A 19109-nucleotide genomic window follows, 5' to 3' on the forward strand; every position below is an offset into this window, starting at 1 on the left:
AGTTTTCTAAAAAGTTCAGTTTAAATATGGAAATGAGGCATTTTTCAGTGAAATCGTACTCGGTTACTAACGTAACCTCGGTTCTCTCTAGAGAGGGAACGAGTACTGCGTAAGAAGTATCTTACGCTAGGGGAAAATCCTTTTCTGCGAGATATTGAAGCCAAAAATTATCCTTAATTTTGAAATAATGTAAAGCGCGTTGCAGCAGCATACAGACATAGGCGAAACAGCTTGCGCGCCTATTGGCTGCTCTGCGGCAACTGCAGCAGCCTATTAGAGCGAGGCCTGACGCGACGCCAGATCCAATGGGGGCATTTTGCGCCCTTTGCGTCGCTTCGCGCCCTTTTCGTAGCTTCCCGCCTAAAAGGGCGTGGTCTAGACCTATAAATATCGCTCATAGGCAGCTATTATCTGGTTTTTCATCATCAAAGCAACCAGAGCGTGCGCATGCACGGCAAGATACGCAGTACTCGTTCCCTCTCTAGAGAGAACCGAGGTTACGTTAGTAACCGAGTACGTTCTCTTACAAGAGGAAACGAGTACTGCGTAAGAAGTATCTTACGCTAGGGGACCCAGTGTAAAACGCCGTGCATGCTGAGATCTGACACCAAAGACCCAAGGGCGAAAGCCCGGGGTTCATACAGTTCATAATCACCTATGGAACTCACAGGGAGTCCGGGGAAGAGGGAGGGGCAATGCCGCACTCTTCCACATAGTGCAGCGTCACTCAGACGCTAAGTAAACGTACATACAGGGCGGGGTTACGGCCTGAGCTGACGTAAGAATAAGGGTCTTCACACAGTTTGCTCAGACACATCTTGTGCTATCACTTTCACTGTCGACCCTAGAGCTGTGCTCAGTAGACGCAGCATTCCGAGCTGATAACATCAGGTCAGACAACACTGAACATCTAGACTGACAGCAATCTGGCCTGTAAGGCGGGAACCTCCAGGTTGTAAAACCTTATAAATGTAGACGGAGAGGCCCAGCCCGCCGCCGTACAAATATCTTGCAAGGCAATCCCACTCGACCACGCCCACGATGAGGCCACGCCCCTCGTGGAATGTGCTCTGACACCTAGCGGGCACTGCATGCCCTTGGAAGCAAGCATATGCCAACGCAATAGCATCAACTATCCATCTGGATAAGCTCTGTTTCGACGCGGCCAGTCCCTTGGGACGCCCGTAAAACGAAACAAAAAGCTGCTCTGTCTGTCTAAAAGCAGACGAGCGAGACACGTAAGCTCGTAATGCCCTGACTGGGCATAGGAGGCTCGCGTCCGTTCCCAGCAAACATTGGTCCGACGGCGACGTCCTGTCCCTGGCCAAAAATAGTCGCGGTAGGACGACAAAATATGCAAAAAATTTTTAACACAAAATATTTCTTTAAAATGCATTCAGATGCATTTGTACATGTCTACAATTATATGTGGTTGCATGTAAAGTTGTTACTTTGACTTTTAGCTGAGTGTAGTTCAAAATATACCCGGTTGTGATTCGGTTGTGAAAGGACGTCCAGCAGGTGACGTCTTTTACACGTGCATTTATAGTCCATCGTCAACCTCTATAAAATCCTTATGAAATATGCAAAAGCAATTGTGCTTACATACACATTCACATTGGCATACTACAGTAATTAATTTAAGTGCCCAAAGTAGTTTCTTAAGAGGTTGTTAATAGACGTCCACTGACGTCCTTTAAACGTTTAAGACCCATGCAAACCAGCACGGAAATCTTTATTTAAAAAACTTCCATTTGTTTTACATCTTGTTTTATGTCAAATTCTATTCACAAATTGCTTGTAGTTAAGTGTGAAATCACTGCATTTACCCATTATTCCACTAGTTTCCCATACATTACAATATGATTTAATTATTTCGTTTTTAATGATTAAATATATATATAGGCTATATACATAAGTTATTCATAAAGTCACAATTTAAAGTCTGAGCTGGATGCAAAAACTGCTGCCAAGATGTTGTTACAAATCTCCCGATATGGTATCTCTACAGCAGATTATCTCGAGATATGACAGTTTGTATACTCAAAATTCCAGATCAATAGGTGGCGGTAATGCATCTTTTTATGCTGGTTTGGCAAAATCGCCAAAAACACCAGAAGAAGAGGAGTGAGCCGTAACGTACACAAGGAGAGAGTTTTTTGAGTTTACAAATCATTAAAAATTCACCGATGGGTAAGTACATTTTGAGATATTTAATTAATGTATTTTATTTTTACTTGTTTTACTCGGAGGAACCAAAAGCAAGTATAAGCACACTGTCAAGTTAAATTAACTTGGGCTAAAGTTAGCTAGTATGCTAAAAGTTAATGTTTAATGCTATGGTCTTTTTTAACCCTAAAAAGAAACTCATCTGTGGCAAAATAAAAAGTTTATGAAAATTAAAAGTTGAAGTAGCCAGCTTTCGAATATGTTTAAGTTTTCTCAATTTGTTGTTTTATGTGTAAGCATTATCACAGAATGTTAAAGTGTGTTTGTGTTAATGACTTGTATGAGATATATTAAAAATGATATATTCAGTATACTATATGCATTGACACACACACACACACACACACACACACACACACACACACACACACATATACATATATATATTTCTTTATTATTAGGCAAGCTATAAAAGGGAAAAAAAAACAATAGTTAAATGTATATATGTACTTTGATATCAATGACATGCAGCACATAAGAGCACATCGGTTGATTAAACATGTTTAAAGATTAAATTAAAAAGTACTACTCAGATGTAGCATTCTGAAAGTTTATTTCTGAAAATAAATGAAATGAAAGACTGTGATATGTTAAAACTGTAGAAGGAGCTCAGGAATAATTCACTGAAATCTGTAAATTAATTTGAGCTTGGCTGACTTCAATAAGTGCTTTAAAAGTATTTTGTAATTTCAGATTTGCTAAACATGTCCTCTGACTATAAAAGAAAGTGGAGATGTCGAAAGGCAAGATTTGATGCCTTAGCGGAAGAGGACAGCAGCTCAGAATCCGAGGGGACAGTGGAGCCTGCCTTGGTGTTTTACAATTTCAAATAGGTGGAACCAGATAATTACCCCATGCCATCAGCAAGTAAGGAATATTATATGGTGTTTGAAACGCAGGTCATTTATGGGAAATTCATTAAAGCAAAGTTTGCAAACAGTCAGTTTGTAAATCTTTTATTAGAGGTACAAGTAGTTGTTTATCGATAATCTAATGCCAATATCGATACCATTGTTTTTGTTTGCTGTCAATTCTGTCTTGCTCTTGAGTTTTCAAAACATTATTACATTATTTTGATTGTGGTGTCACTTTTAGGTTCAGCAACTGTCCAGAGTTGGCCGAATGTCAGTCAGAGACTGTGTATGAACAGGTATGTATTTACCTAGCATTGTTTGTGTGTTTTGCTGTGTCGTATCTCAGAAAAAAATGACAATAGTAACAGTATCCACAATAATAACCTCAACCTTTGGTAATACTATAATTCTGTCACACACTATATCTACTTATATAATTGCCTGTTTTTGTGTTGAAGTTGTAATGTCTGTGCTAAATCAGGTTGTTCGTAGGACTTAAAACAAGATATAAAAACATAATGTTAGTGTAAGAAATGAATGAGTCATTACTTGTCACAAAAACTTTGGATAGGGATAGAGCACTTATTACATGATAGAGAGTGGTTGTGAAAGTGTATGTTTTAACACTGCATGCAATTGGCAAGCTGCACAGTACTGCTAATTTGTAATACTGATCTTACAATGCATTTTAATATTATGACTGAATCGTTTATTTCGCAGAATCATGTCAAATGCCTTAATGGCAAAATTCAACATGCAGGGTGGTGGCCAGCTGGAAAAGGCTGCATTCAAGGCTACACCTTTATATAATATAATACAAGGTAATTTGTGACACATCGTATGTTCCTTGTGTCTTATTTAAAAGACCTGTTTTTATCAGGAATGTCCAAACGCATAATTAACATGTTTTAGCCCCGGTGTTCTCATATGTGGACATGAATGAAATCAACATCCTGCATCACGAATTAAGTCGTCACTTTGTTTTGAAATGCATAACATTTTTCTGAGATGTTGATTCATGAAACACAGTTTAAAAATTAGACAAATTTAAATAATTACAAATTATCTTATTTCCATAAGAGTGTCACTACATTACTTTTAGACTTTTTGAAGACTAAGAAGAGGGAGTGATACTGGTGAAACATTCAATCATTTGGTATCTCAGAGAAGCTCTCAATACTGTGACATGTAGAGTGTCAGAGAAATCCACTAAAATATAATGTTCTCATGTTACTCATATCACAGGTTAATGTGTTCATGAAATGGATGGGAAAAGTCTTGTTCGACTGCATTGTACAATTAGTTTGATAGATAAAAACACTTTCAAAATAAGTGCTTGTTTAACTTTTTGCTTTTTACATTCATATTTTCTTCCCTCAGATGCTGTGAAGAGGTGGAACCCCAATTCAACGGAATCGGAAATTGATGGCGCTATGGCTGAACATCTAAAACATGCTCCAGGAAGAGCAGGGGGTGGGGGTTATAAAAAATAAGTTTTCGGGTGAAAAAGATGTCGGAGATATTTGTGACAGCTCAATTCCTTAAATTTAGTTATGAAACTGAATTTGTTTCGTGATGAACATGTTCATTTTTCCTGTTTCCCTGGTGAATTTGTATTAAAACCATAAAATAAATGTGATAAATAAATTGTGACTTCAGTTCATCCCGTTATCTTTGATCATTTGTAATGAACTACTAAAATGTTAATAATATAACACTTTATTTTACAGTGACCTTGTTACATGTAGTTACTGTAATAACTATAAATTATGCATAATTGCATGTATCAAACCTTAACCTTATATTCAGATGCAGTTAATTATATTAAGTACTTAAATGTATAAGTAAATAATGTGTTGTTTGATCTACACGTGATTATAACGTGTTCTATCTAGACGTTTCGGTATGACTGGGCCGATTTTGGCCCTTTTTAGAACCTTTGTCAAGTTTAGATGTGTAAACGTCAAAATCGCCTGTTTACGATTTAACACAATTAGTGTATGATTATTTTATAAGCAGGCTTATATGCCTACACTTATGCATAAACACACCATATAAACATCCAGAAGAAGACTAATTCTGACGTCCAGGGACGCGGTGAAGAGACGTGGAATTCACGGCCAGAAGAGACGTGGAATTCACGGCCAGAAAAGACGTGGAATTCACGGCCAGAAAAGACGTCGGTTCAACTTCCATTTTGGAACTATTTTTCAACCATGACGGGACGTGTCGGACGGACGTCTTTTCAACGGTCATTACACGTCCAAATGTTTGCTGGGTTGAGGCATGGGGCACGCTGATAGCGGGAACTATTATGTCTGTGTGTGGATGTGGCTGTGGGGCAGCGGGCACATTTAACACACTCCAAACAACGTTCGCCTGCGTAGAGCGAATGCACTTTTGGTTTCGTTTTCACAGAAACCGTTTGACGTGCATAATGTGGTGTCTGTGGCCACTGTGAAGCGGGCATATTTACCACGTGTGAAGCGCAATCGATCTGAGTCGATTTTATGTGCGCTGTGCTTGTGTGTAGAGATGAGCACTGCTAGTGGGCATTCTTACACGTGAAACACCATCGGCCGTGGCCGGTTGTGAAGCGCAATCGATCTGTGTCGATTTTAAGTGCGCTGTGCTTGTGTGTAGAGATGAGCACTGCAGTGGGCATTCTTACACGTGAAACACCATCGGCCGTGGCCGGTTGTGAAGCGCAATCGATCTGTGTCGATTTTAAGTGCGCTGTGCTTGTGTGTAGAGATGAGCACTGCAGTGGGCATTCTTACACGTGAAACACCATCGGCCGTGGCCGGTTGTGAAGCGCAATCGATCTGTGTCGATTTTATGTGCGCTGTGCTTGTGTGTAACGTTAGAGATGAGCACTGGTTAGTGGGCATTCTTACGACACATGAAACACCATCGGCCGTGGCCGGGACACCAGACAATACACTTTATTGGGGGTTTATCTGTGTAGCCGTGGGAACGACTTTTGTGTGCAGGCAAACGGGCGACGGAGCCGGTTTGTTGGCTGCAGAAAACACTGGAACAGTCACATTTCCTGGAACTGGACGAGCGAATAACTTTGGTGGGGGTCCGGCAACAGCGGGACTCGTACACCGTCGTTTTCCCAGTTGTGCTAGGACGATTTCGGAGGCTCAGGTTTCAACTCAATCCTGGGCCGCGGGCCGCGTCTGGCGGGGCGGCGGCCAGACGAGAAAAACGTCAGAAAGCGTTAACCACGGGTGCCTCTCAGCAACGGTGAGAGACCATGTTACGCAGCGCTGACGCGGCTAGGCGGCGGCGAAGCAGGTTTGACGTCTGACGGCAAGCTTTAGAGGGGAGGGCCGACTTAGCACGCCGTCCAGCGGAGGGCAGACATAAGTGGGCTGCTATCGCCTCTTCTGAGCAGCATGCGCGTTCCTGCTTTGGCGGGAAACGGAAATCAGAATCAGAAACCTCTTCCTCCTTCATGGCCCCCCTCGTCAGCGGCGTCGATGGAAGCGGTGGCAGACAGCGGCCGCTTTACGTCCGGAACAGAGGCTGACGAGGTCGATGAAGCAGGCGGGCGAACCGGCGAGCTTTGTCGGCTGGGGGAAGTGTCCGGGGCCCGCTGGGCACGGCGCTTTTTACGGCGCTACACCGCGGCGGGCGGGGGAGCAGTCTCAGTGAAGAAGGCAAGGCAAGTCCTCAGAGTCACCATTGGCATCTGCACGAGCCGTATGAAGGCATCTTTAAAAAGACGCTTTGCTCTTTTTAGAGAAACAGTGTGTATCGCAGCGGCGACACACACTGTAGATTATAAAGGATATAGGCGCCGGAAAGCGCAGCAGGAATGCACGGAAGGCGGCGTGGCCAGCAGCTTCAGTGGCTCGTCCCGCTGAGATGCTTGCAGTCAAACGGCGGCTTCTTATCCGGCTCCAGCGATGCGTGTGCTTCGCTTGAAGGATGAAAAATCAGATAATAGCTGCCTATGAGCGATATTTATAGGTCTAGACCACGCCCTTTTAGGCGGGAAGCTACGAAAAGGGCGCGAAGCGACGCAAAGGGCGCAAAATGCCCCCATTGGATCTGGCGTCGCGTCAGGCCTCGCTCTAATAGGCTGCTGCAGTTGCCGCAGAGCAGCCAATAGGCGCGCAAGCTGTTTCGCCTATGTCTGTATGCTGCTGCAACGCGCTTTACATTATTTCAAAATTAAGGATAATTTTTGGCTTCAATATCTCGCAGAAAAGGATTTTCCCCTAGCGTAAGATACTTCTTACGCAGTACTCGTTCCCTCTTGTAAGAGAACTTCGCTGATTTGCATTTCTAGTACAAAAATCTAAACCATTGGATATCAGTTTTAAAATTCTTGTTTACTTTTTTGACATATTAGAGTCAAAAGTTTTTACAGAGGGAATCAAATTTTTGTCTCTCTATAATTTAGAAAATACTTACAGAAATCAATATATTTGCACAATTTTGGGGGATAAAATGTTGTATATATTCACGCAAATTATATATGAACAAATCCCTCTCTAAAAACCTTCAGTATATAGACAGGAAAAAAAATGTAAAGTTTGGTGTGTGTAAGTGTTACTAAAGTAGAGATGTATGGCTCAGTGTAGGAGAAAAAACTCATTTTGAAAAAACTGCCTTTAAAAATATGGATTGTAATTGAAATCTATTGACAGAAATAGATAAAGTGCTATAAAAGGAACACTTAATTTTTGGGGGGGTGTTTTCTGAAAAAAAAAGTCTGAAATTAGTCTGAAAAAAAAAAAAACACTTTATGAAACACCAAAAAGCCCAAAATCTCAAATTTGACAGGTGCATGAAAAAAAAAAAAAATGTTTTTGCCTGCAGAGTCTCCCCTTAATGGTAAAAATCATTTCTGACCCTGATCTGGGTACAAAACTGCGCACAAAAATGAAAAAGTGTTTCATAAAGAGAGAATGCAGTTAAGTGTAACTCTCTATTTAGATGAATGTGTGCCTATGTGTGTGAGATTTTTATGTATTTGTGACTCTGGACCACAAAACCAGTCTTAAGTAGCACGGGTATATTTGTAGCAATAGCCAAAAATACTTTGTATGGGTCAAAATTATTATATATTATTTTTCTTTTATGCCAAAATTATTAGGATATCAAGTAAAGATGATGTTCCATGAAGATATTTTGTACATTTCCTACCATAAATGTATCAAAACTTAATTATTGATTAGTAATATGCATTGCTAAGGACTTCATTTGGACAACTTTAAAGGCAATTTTCTCAATATTTTGATTTTATTTCACCCTCAGATTCCAGATTTTCAAATAGTTGTCAAATATTGTCCCATTTTAACAAGCCATACATCAATGGGAAACGTATTTATTCAGCTTATGTCAGACTTATGACTGGTTTTGTGGTCCAGGATCACATTTATCATGTCTATAGTCAGGAAGAATACAATGCCACCAATATTTTTACATTTTTGCAAACCAATTTATTCACTCTGAAAATGCAAAACGACAATTAAATCAAAATAGTACAAAAAATAGAAAAATATATGTTCACACTATCAAATATAGGAGATCAGACAACAAAGTTTTGATTAATTTAGGTAATGCTAAAAGAGGAAGAACCCACAGTAAATGTATTACAGAAACTGTTAGGAGATATGAGCTATGTCACGATGACTGCATCAGCTGCCATTTAATATATGTCTGCATATGCGTATTTGTTCACTCAAAAAGACAAATTCTTCAGGCCGTGACAGCGTTTCTCCTGAAATTAAAAAACACAGAGAAACCCATTAGTTGATGTAATTATTCAAAGAGTTATTTGATACTAATTCTATCATTTGAAATACAGATTTGCTGCACATGCTTCATGTATAATGCAACATCAGTCTAACTGAGTCTTCATTGTTGGTGGTCGGTTTAAGGCTTTGCCGCAGGAGGATGTTTTGGCTTGTGGTTTCGCAGCTGAATAGTTTGTGGTTTTGTATGAGTAAGAATATAACATCCAAATCGTGATCTACTACATATAAACAATGTCACATGAGTCAGAGGAAAACCAGAATAGAGAAAGTGACCTGCTGCAGGGCTCGTGCAATAACAATGACGCACCATTTCGCAACCAGCTTTATGTCATCAAATGATGACTGAGAAACGAAAACTGAAGCTATGCTAAATCTGTAGTGAGTAACATACATGAAATTTGTTTCCTTTGCACTTCCAGAGCCTAGTGTCCAGAAACTTGATTGCATCTTTAACCCAAAGCTCTTCCTCTGCAGGCGGGGCACAAAGGTGGAAACCCTTTCTGGTCGTGAATCTGAAAGATAGTTGAGTATTGCACATTATCTAGACAATTCAAGCACTGTATGCTACACTCAGTGGCATTTCTCATTTCACATCTGCTTTGTTTGGAAATGTGACCATAAATAGTTTCATTTTCTCCCAGGCTCCCACACATGACCCAGAACAATGTTTTCCTTTGAAGAATATACTTACACAACCGCATCTCGGGGGCAGCCGTCAACTTTTAACTGCTTCCGGTAAGTGAGGAGGACGTGTTTAGGGATGCTTTTATGGCTAACCGTCAGGCAACAGTCCAATGCTAAGTCTTGCTGAGCATCTGCGAAAGAAAAAGTAGGGGGAAAAAATGATGAGAGGCGTGAGATTTAAATATAGGAGAAAGATTATTTAGCACCACCTGTTTCTGCCTCTAGAGGCTCAAAAAAATGTCTTGGCATAAAAAGAAAAATTGACTATGCTGTACACAATAGTTTGCAGTCTAAACCGAAACATATGTACATTGCACAGCTGGAATCAAGTGGGAGTAATAACTCACTACACACTGTGGTTTAAGATATGCTGAAGCATTTTAAAAATTTTATTATAATTTTTTTAAATTATATACACACACTAATATATAATATAACTTTTAATTTTATATATATATATATATATATATATATATATATATATATATATATATATATATATATAAATATATATTTATTAATAATTTATTATATTAAATCTCAATTAAAAATGTTAATATATAAATAATATGTATATATTTATAAAATTATATACTATATGTAGCATAATAAATCACATGTATTTGTGTAATATTATATATTTAATATGTAATATATTAAACATATTTAAATTTTTAATAGTTATTTTTTAAATTGTTAATATATAAATAATATATATATATATATATATATATATATATATATATATATATATATATATAAATTTACATTTTCTAAATATTTATAAATATATATTTATTAATAATCAATTATTATATTAATCACATTCATTTCCTTAATTGTATATATTTAACATGTAATAAATTAAATATATTTACATTTGTAATATTTACATTTTAGAATTTTTTATATATATAAATAATGTGTAATTTATATATTTATAAAATTACGTATGTACTTTTTCATTTTCTAAATATATATATAAATATATATTTATTAATAATCAATTGTCATATTACATTACATTCATTAAAATTATATATATATCATATGTAATATATTTACATTTGAATTACATTTAATTTACATGTTATAAAATGTTTAATATATAAATAATACGTAATGTATATGTATATATATATATATATATATATATGTGTGTGTCATAATATAATTTATAATTATATTACATATATTTTACATTTTATATATACATATACATAAAACACAAAAGGACTTTTTAAGACTGAAAATGTATTAATAATAATATTAATATTAATAATTAGTTGAATTAAATTACATTAATTAGCTTAATAATATATATTTCATATATTTAAATTTTTGATATATAAATACAATAATACATAGAGTTTGAGTCTTTTTAGTTAATCTGAAAATATGATTGGGTTTTTTTTTTCTCTGATGAATAACTAGAACTGTCAAGTTGGGTGATCTGCTATCATATATGAAAGATCAAAAGACATCAACTACATAAATGAAAAATAAATTAGATTCTCCATGCATTCGTGAAACACAGTAAACAGATGAAGGAAGAAAACATGACCTACCTGCCGGACTGCTGCAGAGAAAGAGCGCCAGCGCACAGAGAACCACACACAGCACAGATTTAAGGACTGAAGCCATGGCAACCGCTACAGGAGATAGTAGAACAAGTGTGGCGTCTGTCCTGCTGAAGCAGCTGGAGGATCTTCCCAACACTCTCTTCTCACTGCTTCAGCACATCCCTGCTTTATAGGACTAGGTTAAGTTTCGTTTTTACTCCAAGGTCCCTCCCTGTCCTGTAAAAATGGCCAAGCAACAGAGGTTGAAAGAGGTTGTGACCCGGACAAAAGACTTTGAACAAGGGCCAAATTTAAGGCACAATGCATCCCTTTCTCTGTCTCTGTTCCTATGTTTTTCTCTTTTCCGCTTAAACCCACATACAGAACTCTCACATAACTTTCTCACTCAAAGGCCACCAGACTTGGCAAATGTTTCGATATGACGGAAGAAGCAGTTCGGATAAACCTGACAAACTGTTTGGTTGACTTCATGTATATTTACTGATCCTTATCAACGAAGAGCTGGGAATTCCACTAAGTAAAAAAAAGTTATATGATTACTGTTAATGTTTACTCATGTCACAGAGTTAATTATTATTGGGGTGTGGGTGTGTGTGTGTGTGTGTGTGTGTGTGTGTGAGAGAGAGAGAGAGTGTGATTGGAAAGCACAGTGAATTCTGTTGGGTTTATTGTACACTTGTATCTTCTGTTTAATGTCTTAATAAGATTGGCTCAATGGCTGAATATTAAGAGTTGTAAACACACAGTTACTCCATGCTTATGAGTGTAGAGCAAACCTAAAAAGTATTATGGGTGTAAACATGCCTTTCTATTCAGCACTGCAATTGTGCATTTGAATAGGATAGGAAAGTCCCAACAATTTCAGACGGCACACATTCTTTTTATATACGTGCTGCCTATTAAGAACCATCATTTCTCTATATCAACCGTTTGACAACACAAACACCTGAGGGTAAATGCAATCTTATGCACGAACATTATGCACGGCATCTGGTAAATTTAAGGAAACCCTGGGTATTAAGGCTTGTATGGCATAATATAACATAAATTATGTCTCTTACTGAAATATGAAGTAGAAAACCCATGAAAGACTTATTTTGAACAATCCACATCGTTGTAAACATTTTTAGGACTATAGGGAGCACCATTATTTCAATTACGTGAAATGGCTGCACTCGTTGAGCTACTAACCCTACTTGTTGCTATTTTTACCACAACACAACTCTGAAAATGATACGATGCCACATTGTGTGGCTTTTAGATGTAATTTTCAGCCGAAGGGCAACAAGAGAATCGATGTAAGTCCTCACTGGTTTTACTAGCGTGCCTATGCCTTTGAGGCATTTAGTAAACAACAGCTACTGAATAAGCTTACAAATGCAGGATGTAAACATGCCGACGCTTGTCATGCCGCCGCAGCCACTGAAAGAGTTTCTCAACGCGGATTTCACTCGATATCCGTGGGCGTTTATACTTGTAATGGGGAATAATTATGGTACGGCATTTGGTTTAAAGGGTTAGTTCACCCAAAAATGAAAATTAGCCCATTGTTTACTAGGGGTGGGAATCTTCAGGCACTTCATGATCTGATCCGATTCTGGGAGTCACGATCTGAATCCAAAACGATTTTTGATCTACATTTTTTCCCCAATTAATGTTTCTGCTGTGCAAATACATCTTTACATTTTAAAATTATAGTTTCTATGCTTTTTGTTTATAGTTGGAATCTCTGTATGTCAGTACTGTCATCCTAAAAGTATTACAATTTTCATTATCAACTAAATATCACGATTCAAATTCTCAGTTTTTAATATTACTGCACGTGGTTACATTTTCATATACATTTTATATCAAATTAATTTTTTTAATTGACTTTTTTATTATATAAGCAGGCTAGTTTTTAAAAAAAATACTTATATAAAATGAGTGTTCTTTATCTGAAAGTTTACTGACAATAGTTGTTGGTTTTTCTTTTTTCCTCAGCATTACTGCCATTTGATTTTTGCTGGTGAGATAATAGACAGTGGCAGCTTTAACAGGCTGCATTCAAACTAATGCACAGATCTCTTTCGATATATCAGATGTTTTGTCCTGCTCTGAAAACATAACTGACTGTGTATACATCAATTTCATATAAAAGTATTCGAAAATGCAAGTGCATTTAACAGCAGCCACAATTGAGCTTTAGGAAGAACAAACACTAAGCGCAAATCCTTTTATTTTAACAGGATTCTTAAATAACATTTATAAACATCCATAATTTGTGAGGTGCTTTAGATGAAATAATTGCAATGCACAGGATATTTAATAAAAAAGGAATTTATTTACAAATCATTCTTAGAAAAAAAATTCACAAAGCATGCTACATACATTAACAAAAGTCCTAAAAATACAGACACAGTTCACAGGATAATTCATGCAAAAATATAAGACTCATAATTGCTACAGTAAAACACTACAGTCAGATATAAACAAACATCATATTCGCTTTGAATCATTTACAAAGTTCAACCATGCATGTCCACTTTGTAAATGTCTTTTAAAAATCACTTTGGCAGTTAATGGTTAAGTGTAGTCACTTCCTGTCTGTCCAGTGTTGCTCAGTGCAATGCAGGGTCATCGTGTTTGCCTCCCATCTGTGAAGCAGGAAAACGAAACCAGATTAGGTTTTTGTTATCAGGAGCCAGAAAACAATTTCAAGGAAGAAGAACTGCACTACTTCTGCTAAGATTTGGCTTTAAATATGTCTGTGAGATGTCACAGAAATATAAGAGCAGAAGTAAGATCTTGAAGAGGGAAGTTTTTTGTACCTGTGTCCCTACTGGGGAGTTTTTTTCTTCTTCTCCAAGTGAGTGATGATCTTGCTAATCCAGGAGTTTTTCTCTGGTGGAGCGCACAGTTTCTTGTCCTTTTTGGTGATGAATCTATGGGAACAGAAAGAAGGAACATACATTAATATAACCCATAAACCGTGGCTTGCCATAAAGAACTAGTTTTCTTCCTGTATAAAGAACCATTTGCAGTTAAATGGATGTTAAAGGAGTAGTTCACTTTCAGAACAAAAACTTACATATAATGTACTCACCCCTTGTCATCCAAGATGTTCATGTCTTTCTTTCTTCAGTCGTAAGGAAATTATGTTTTTGAGTAAAACATTTCAGGATTTCTCTCCATATAATTGACTTCTATGGTGCCCCTGAGTTTGCACTTTCGAAATGCAGCTTTAAAGGGCTCTTAACCACATCTAAATCACTGCCGAGGAAAGGAGGGTCTTATCTAGCAAAACAGTGGGTTATTTTCTAAAAAAGAAAATACAATTTATATACTTTTTAACCTCAAATGCTCATCTTGTCTAGCTTGGCAAGATGAGCCTTTGAATTTAAAAAGTATATAAGTTGTAAATGTTTTTAGAAAATAACCCATCGTTTTGCTTGATAAGATCCTTTTTCCTTGGCTGGGATCATTTAGAGCCCTTTATAAATGCTTTTAACCTGCATTTTGGAAGTTCAAACTCGGGGGCACCATAGAAGTCCATTATATGGAAAAAAAACCCTGAAATGTTTTCCTAAAAAAACACCATTTCTTTACGACTGAAGAAAGAAAGACATGAACATCTTGGATGACAAGGGGTGAGTACATTATCTGTAAATTTTTGTTCTTAAAGTGAACTACTCCTTTAAAGGTTCTTCATGGAACCATCAATGCCAATAAAGAATCTAAACAGATACTTACACAGTAGCCGGAATGGCACAACCACTCTCTGTGGTTTGTTGAAAGTAAGATGCAACAATCTGAATCGGAATACGAGTGTCTTTGGTGGTCAGACAGCAGTCCACAGCTCCATCTGGAATAGCTGAGAATGAAAGGATGGCATTAGCAACGCTTTTCATGGGAAACCCCTTGACTCTATATGTATTTGACCCCATGCAAGAACAAAACTTGGCCTGTTTCTTAGCATTTTTTGGATTTACGGGAACTTGCTCCCACAGTTACTACAACCAAATCTTTGAGGAAAGCAAGCCAGCTCAGAAAACAGCTGGCTCTTTCTTTCTTTATTAAGCATGAGCTGCAGCCAGATCTCAATTCAGAACAAGTTTCAGTTTGAAATTCTGTAGGTTGCTTCTGAGAAGCTGCATGAAGTGTGCCATGAGAGTTTCTTACCTTCTGTGTTGCACCAGAAGACTGCAGAAATGATCAGAAGAGTTACTGTTGCGGTCTGCATTTTTGTCTTTGTGTTTGGTCGCCACAAGATCATCAGACAATTGTGCACAGGTGTGATGTGCAGGTATCAGGTGCAGGTATTTATACACAAAAATTGAGCAAACTTTCGCTTTCACACAAAGACTTACCGTACTCGCTCCACCCCCATCTCGTAAAAGCATCAGTTTCACTTCTATTTATCATTCCCACATTCTTTGCCGCTTTTCTCCACTCTATTCCCGTAGAATTGTCTGCAGGGGTGCATGACCCTGATCATTCATTTAACTGCAGATAAACAACACGACACATATGAATTCAGCTGAACTCTCAGAGAAATACTTAGGGGGTTTTTAATAGAGTTGCATAACGGTTTGATGCTCACAACTTTTATAATCTCCAAAGAAACAAAATTGATTTCTGCTAGATTATTATCTTTTTTACTTTTTTGATTTTTACATTAAAAATTATATTATCAGCTTAGCGGTTTGAGCGAATTGAAATCGTTTGCAATTTCTCAGTATATGCATATTACTTCATATGTGATCCTTGACCACAAAATCAGTCATAAGGGTCAATTTTTTTTTAATTGAGATTTATACATCATCTGAAAGCTGAATAAATAAGCTTTCCATTGATGCATGGTTGTTAGGATATGACAGTATTTGGCTGAGATACAACTATTTGAATATCTGGAATCTCAGGGTTCAAAAAAATAAATAAAAAATAAAAATATTGAGAAAAATCGCCTTTAAAGTTGTTCAAATAAAGTTCTTAGCCATGCATATTACTAATCAAAAATTAAGTTGTTAGGATAGGACCATATTTAGTCGAAATACAACTATTTGAAAATCTGAAATCTCTGTGCAAAAAATAAAAATAAAATGTAAATATTGAGAAAATCGCCTTTAAAGTTCTTTGCAATGCATAATACTAATTAAAATTCCGTTTTTATATATTTACTGCAAGAAATTTACAAAATATCTTCATGGAACTTGATCTTTACTTAATATCCTAAATGATTTTTGACCTAAAAGAAAAATCTATCATTTTAATACAATGCATTGTTAGGATAGGACAATATTTGGTCGAGATACAACTATTTGAAAATCTGGAATCTTAGGGTGAAATTTTTTTTTAAATATTAAGAAAATCGCCTTTAAAGTTGTCCAAATGAAGTTCTTTGCAATGCATATTATTATAAAATTTAATATAATATTATAAATTTAATATATTTGACATATTTGATATATTTACAGTAAGAATTGTACAAAATATCTTCATGCAATATTTGGTTGAGATACAACTATTTGAAAATCTGGAATCTCAGGGTGCAAAAAATAAAATTACAAAAATCTAAATATTGAGAAAATTGCCTTTAAAGTTGTCCAAATTAAGGTACTTTTCAATTCATATTAATAATAAAAAATTAAGTTGTTAGGATAGGACAATATTTGGTCGAAATACAACTATTTGAAAATCTGGAATCTGAGGGGGCAAAAAAAAAATATTGAGAAAATCACCTTTAAAGTTGTCCAAATTAAGTTCTTAGCAATGCATATTACTAATCAAAAATTAAGTTTTGATATATTTACAGCAGGAATTTTACAAAATATCTCCATGAAACTTGATCTTTACTTAATATCCTAATGATTTTTGGCATAAAAGAAAAATCGATAATTTTGTCCCATACATCTATGGGATATTGTCCCATATCTATTTATCTGTATATCTATCTAGACATAATCTGATCAACGATAAGTAATAAGTATACACATGCACCAAAACTTGCTTATTTTTTAACATTTTGAATCCCAGATTTTCAGTAGGCCCAGACTTTTGGACTCCACTGTATTTCAATTCAGTATATATTAGTTCTATCCTAATCTCGACCTTTCCAAACATTCCCGTTCAACAAAAGGGTGTTTAAGTGATCCAAACATGTCATTATCTTAATAATGAATAGCTGAATGCCTTTTGATATCAGAGAGCTTGGCACAGATTCAAGGGTGTGTGCCTTTCCGTGAAGCACCTACAAAAACGCCTAGAGCATCACTATTGTAAAAAGACTAAAGGGGAAATGTGCAATTACAATTCAACACTAGCCAGATCTCAACTGCTAAATGAAAAGGAATTTTATTTGCTTAATATTCTCAGCCTTCCACCCATATATGCACAGCTCAGTTTCGTTTTTAAAAAAGCACAACTTGGCACAATGATCACTTTCGCCGCTCCGATTTACCGTAGCTTTTCAAAAACAACAAAGTGTGTTCGTGCCAATAACCTATCACATTTATGATGTGCTATTAAGTGTGCAAGTTTAGAGTTTTTATTCCTCAGTTTTAGAAGAAAACAAACAGCAGTGGTAATACATTTTTTTTAATTGATCAATGGTCTTTTTCACAGCTTACTGATGAGGAAATTAGCACTTAAGCAACTAAGAATTAAGCAAGAAAAACATCAAAGACAGAATGAGGTTTTCGGCAGAATATAGAAAGTTTGATTTAGAGTGGTTCAGCAGAATTTTGTGGAGTGATGAGTCACGATAAAACACAAGTTGCATGCTGATGCACCAAAGCGGCGTCTTTGAAGATCTGAATGCACCTACCACAGTGATGCTGGTATTGGTTAGCTGCTTCACTATCAGTGAAAAGTCAAGTAATGCTTTGGAGTTTAAAAGAAAATTGCAGAACAGCTTGCTTCCCACCAATGAAAGGTTGTTATCTTAAGAGGAATGATCAGATGTTATTTTTCAAGAAACAAGAAATGCTCCTGCCCACGCTGCAGAGATAACCAAGAAGCTGCTTGAAATCAAGCCCATCAGTCTCATCTTTGGGCCTGTCCAGAGTCCAGATTTAAACCGTATATAAAGAATATTTGGTCTTATATTAAACTCTAACTAACTGGGAGAGATTTTCAATCAGTATTGAATGGAACAACATTGACTCTTCTTTCTATAAAATGCAGTCTGCAAGTTTTCCACATTTATAGAGAACTCCCTGTCCTAAATTACTTTATTTACAGTTTTTGTGCAACTTCCTGAGCTGTAATTTATAGTTAAAATGCCACAAATATGCATCATTAAAAGGTAAATATTTATCTTTTTTTACTTAGGCACATTTTTGCCCAAGAGTATAAACACAAGCAGAACAAATTTTTGGTGAGCAGTTCTGAAACCCAAAGGGTTTCACATACAAGCTATTTACATAGAAATCCACTCCGCTCATGTTTCATGAAAGAGATCCACAGATGTAATGGCAAGCACCTTAATTTCTGATATTTGATCGGGAAAAATAGACAAGTTGAATTATTTCCAAAGTATAAGATGTTTTGTTTGCTTTTCTGTAATCATCTACAGAGCAAACAAATCCAATGCAATCTGAGACGCATCTCAGAACAGGTAAAAAATTTGTGATCTACCTGAAAGCGTTGCAAAACATTCTCAAATGCAAAAATGGACAAACATATGTGCGGTTTCATCTACAGTGCAATGAACAAATAACAAAAAGCACTTTCACTGGCAGAAAAAAGACCCTTGGTGGTTTCTCAGTTGTACAACGTCGGGGGAAGTGGCAAACCTTTCCAGTAATTTTAGAGCAATAAAGCCAACAATGGCCAAATAACAAACCACAAGGGATCAACAGAAAACCCCCATATTGCTTTTGCTGAGAAAGCCTTGAACTTCAGGCATGAAATATTGATTTGAAATTATTTTATTATGCCGAAAGCAAGAGGCTGTGGAATGAAACAAATTTTGATCCATCTTTTTACACCGAGGACAACTG

At 36.6% G+C, this 19109-nt stretch overlaps 2 protein-coding genes and 1 long non-coding RNA gene across 3 annotated transcripts; 1 reads left to right on the plus strand and 2 right to left on the minus strand.

Moving 5' to 3' along the window:
- The first annotated feature begins 2941 nt into the window (after positions 1-2941).
- Positions 2942-4603, plus strand: LOC141334287 (uncharacterized). Its single transcript, XR_012355535.1, has 4 exons — positions 2942-3096; positions 3325-3379; positions 3804-3904; positions 4464-4603. It is a non-coding gene; the product is annotated as an uncharacterized lncRNA (long non-coding RNA).
- Positions 4604-8518: 3915 nt separating this feature from the next.
- On the minus strand, positions 8519-11316 carry ccl19a.1 (chemokine (C-C motif) ligand 19a, tandem duplicate 1). Its single transcript, XM_073841406.1, has 4 exons — positions 11113-11316; positions 9552-9675; positions 9252-9372; positions 8519-8823 (listed from the first exon to the last, which is right to left on the minus strand). Exons 1-4 carry the CDS (start codon positions 11186-11188, stop codon positions 8785-8787), a joined length of 360 nt encoding a protein of 119 aa, XP_073697507.1. The 5' UTR covers positions 11189-11316; the 3' UTR covers positions 8519-8784.
- A 2153-nt stretch (positions 11317-13469) lies between these two features.
- Positions 13470-15480, minus strand: ccl19a.2 (chemokine (C-C motif) ligand 19a, tandem duplicate 2). The gene is made up of 4 exons (XM_073841449.1): positions 15289-15480; positions 14860-14980; positions 13938-14051; positions 13470-13763 (listed from the first exon to the last, which is right to left on the minus strand). Exons 1-3 carry the CDS (start codon positions 15380-15382, stop codon positions 13946-13948), a joined length of 321 nt encoding a protein of 106 aa, XP_073697550.1. The 5' UTR covers positions 15383-15480; the 3' UTR covers positions 13470-13763; positions 13938-13945.
- Positions 15481-19109: the final 3629 nt, after the last annotated feature.

This window comes from Garra rufa, chromosome 5 (assembly GCF_049309525.1).
Source record: "Garra rufa chromosome 5, GarRuf1.0, whole genome shotgun sequence".
Taxonomy (NCBI): domain Eukaryota; kingdom Metazoa; phylum Chordata; class Actinopteri; order Cypriniformes; family Cyprinidae; genus Garra; species Garra rufa.

Bases quoted from the DNA above. Each gene is read 5' to 3' on its own strand.
- ccl19a.1 (XM_073841406.1), bottom strand. From the start codon at position 11,188: ATGGCTTCAGTCCTTAAATCTGTGCTGTGTGTGGTTCTCTGTGCGCTG. The intron at 9,373-9,551 runs GTAAGTATATTC...ACTATCTTTCAG, and splicing joins TGCCCCCGAGATGCGGTTGT to ATTCACGACCAGAAAGGGTT. The intron at 8,824-9,251 runs GTATGTTACTCA...TTTTAATTTCAG, and splicing joins GCAAAGGAAACAAATTTCAT to GAGAAACGCTGTCACGGCCT.
- ccl19a.2 (XM_073841449.1), bottom strand. From the start codon at position 15,382: ATGATCTTGTGGCGACCAAACACAAAGACAAAAATGCAGACCGCAACA. The intron at 14,981-15,288 runs GTAAGAAACTCT...TTTCATTCTCAG, and splicing joins CTTCTGGTGCAACACAGAAG to CTATTCCAGATGGAGCTGTG. The intron at 14,052-14,859 runs GTAAGTATCTGT...CTGTTCCCATAG, and splicing joins TGTGCCATTCCGGCTACTGT to ATTCATCACCAAAAAGGACA.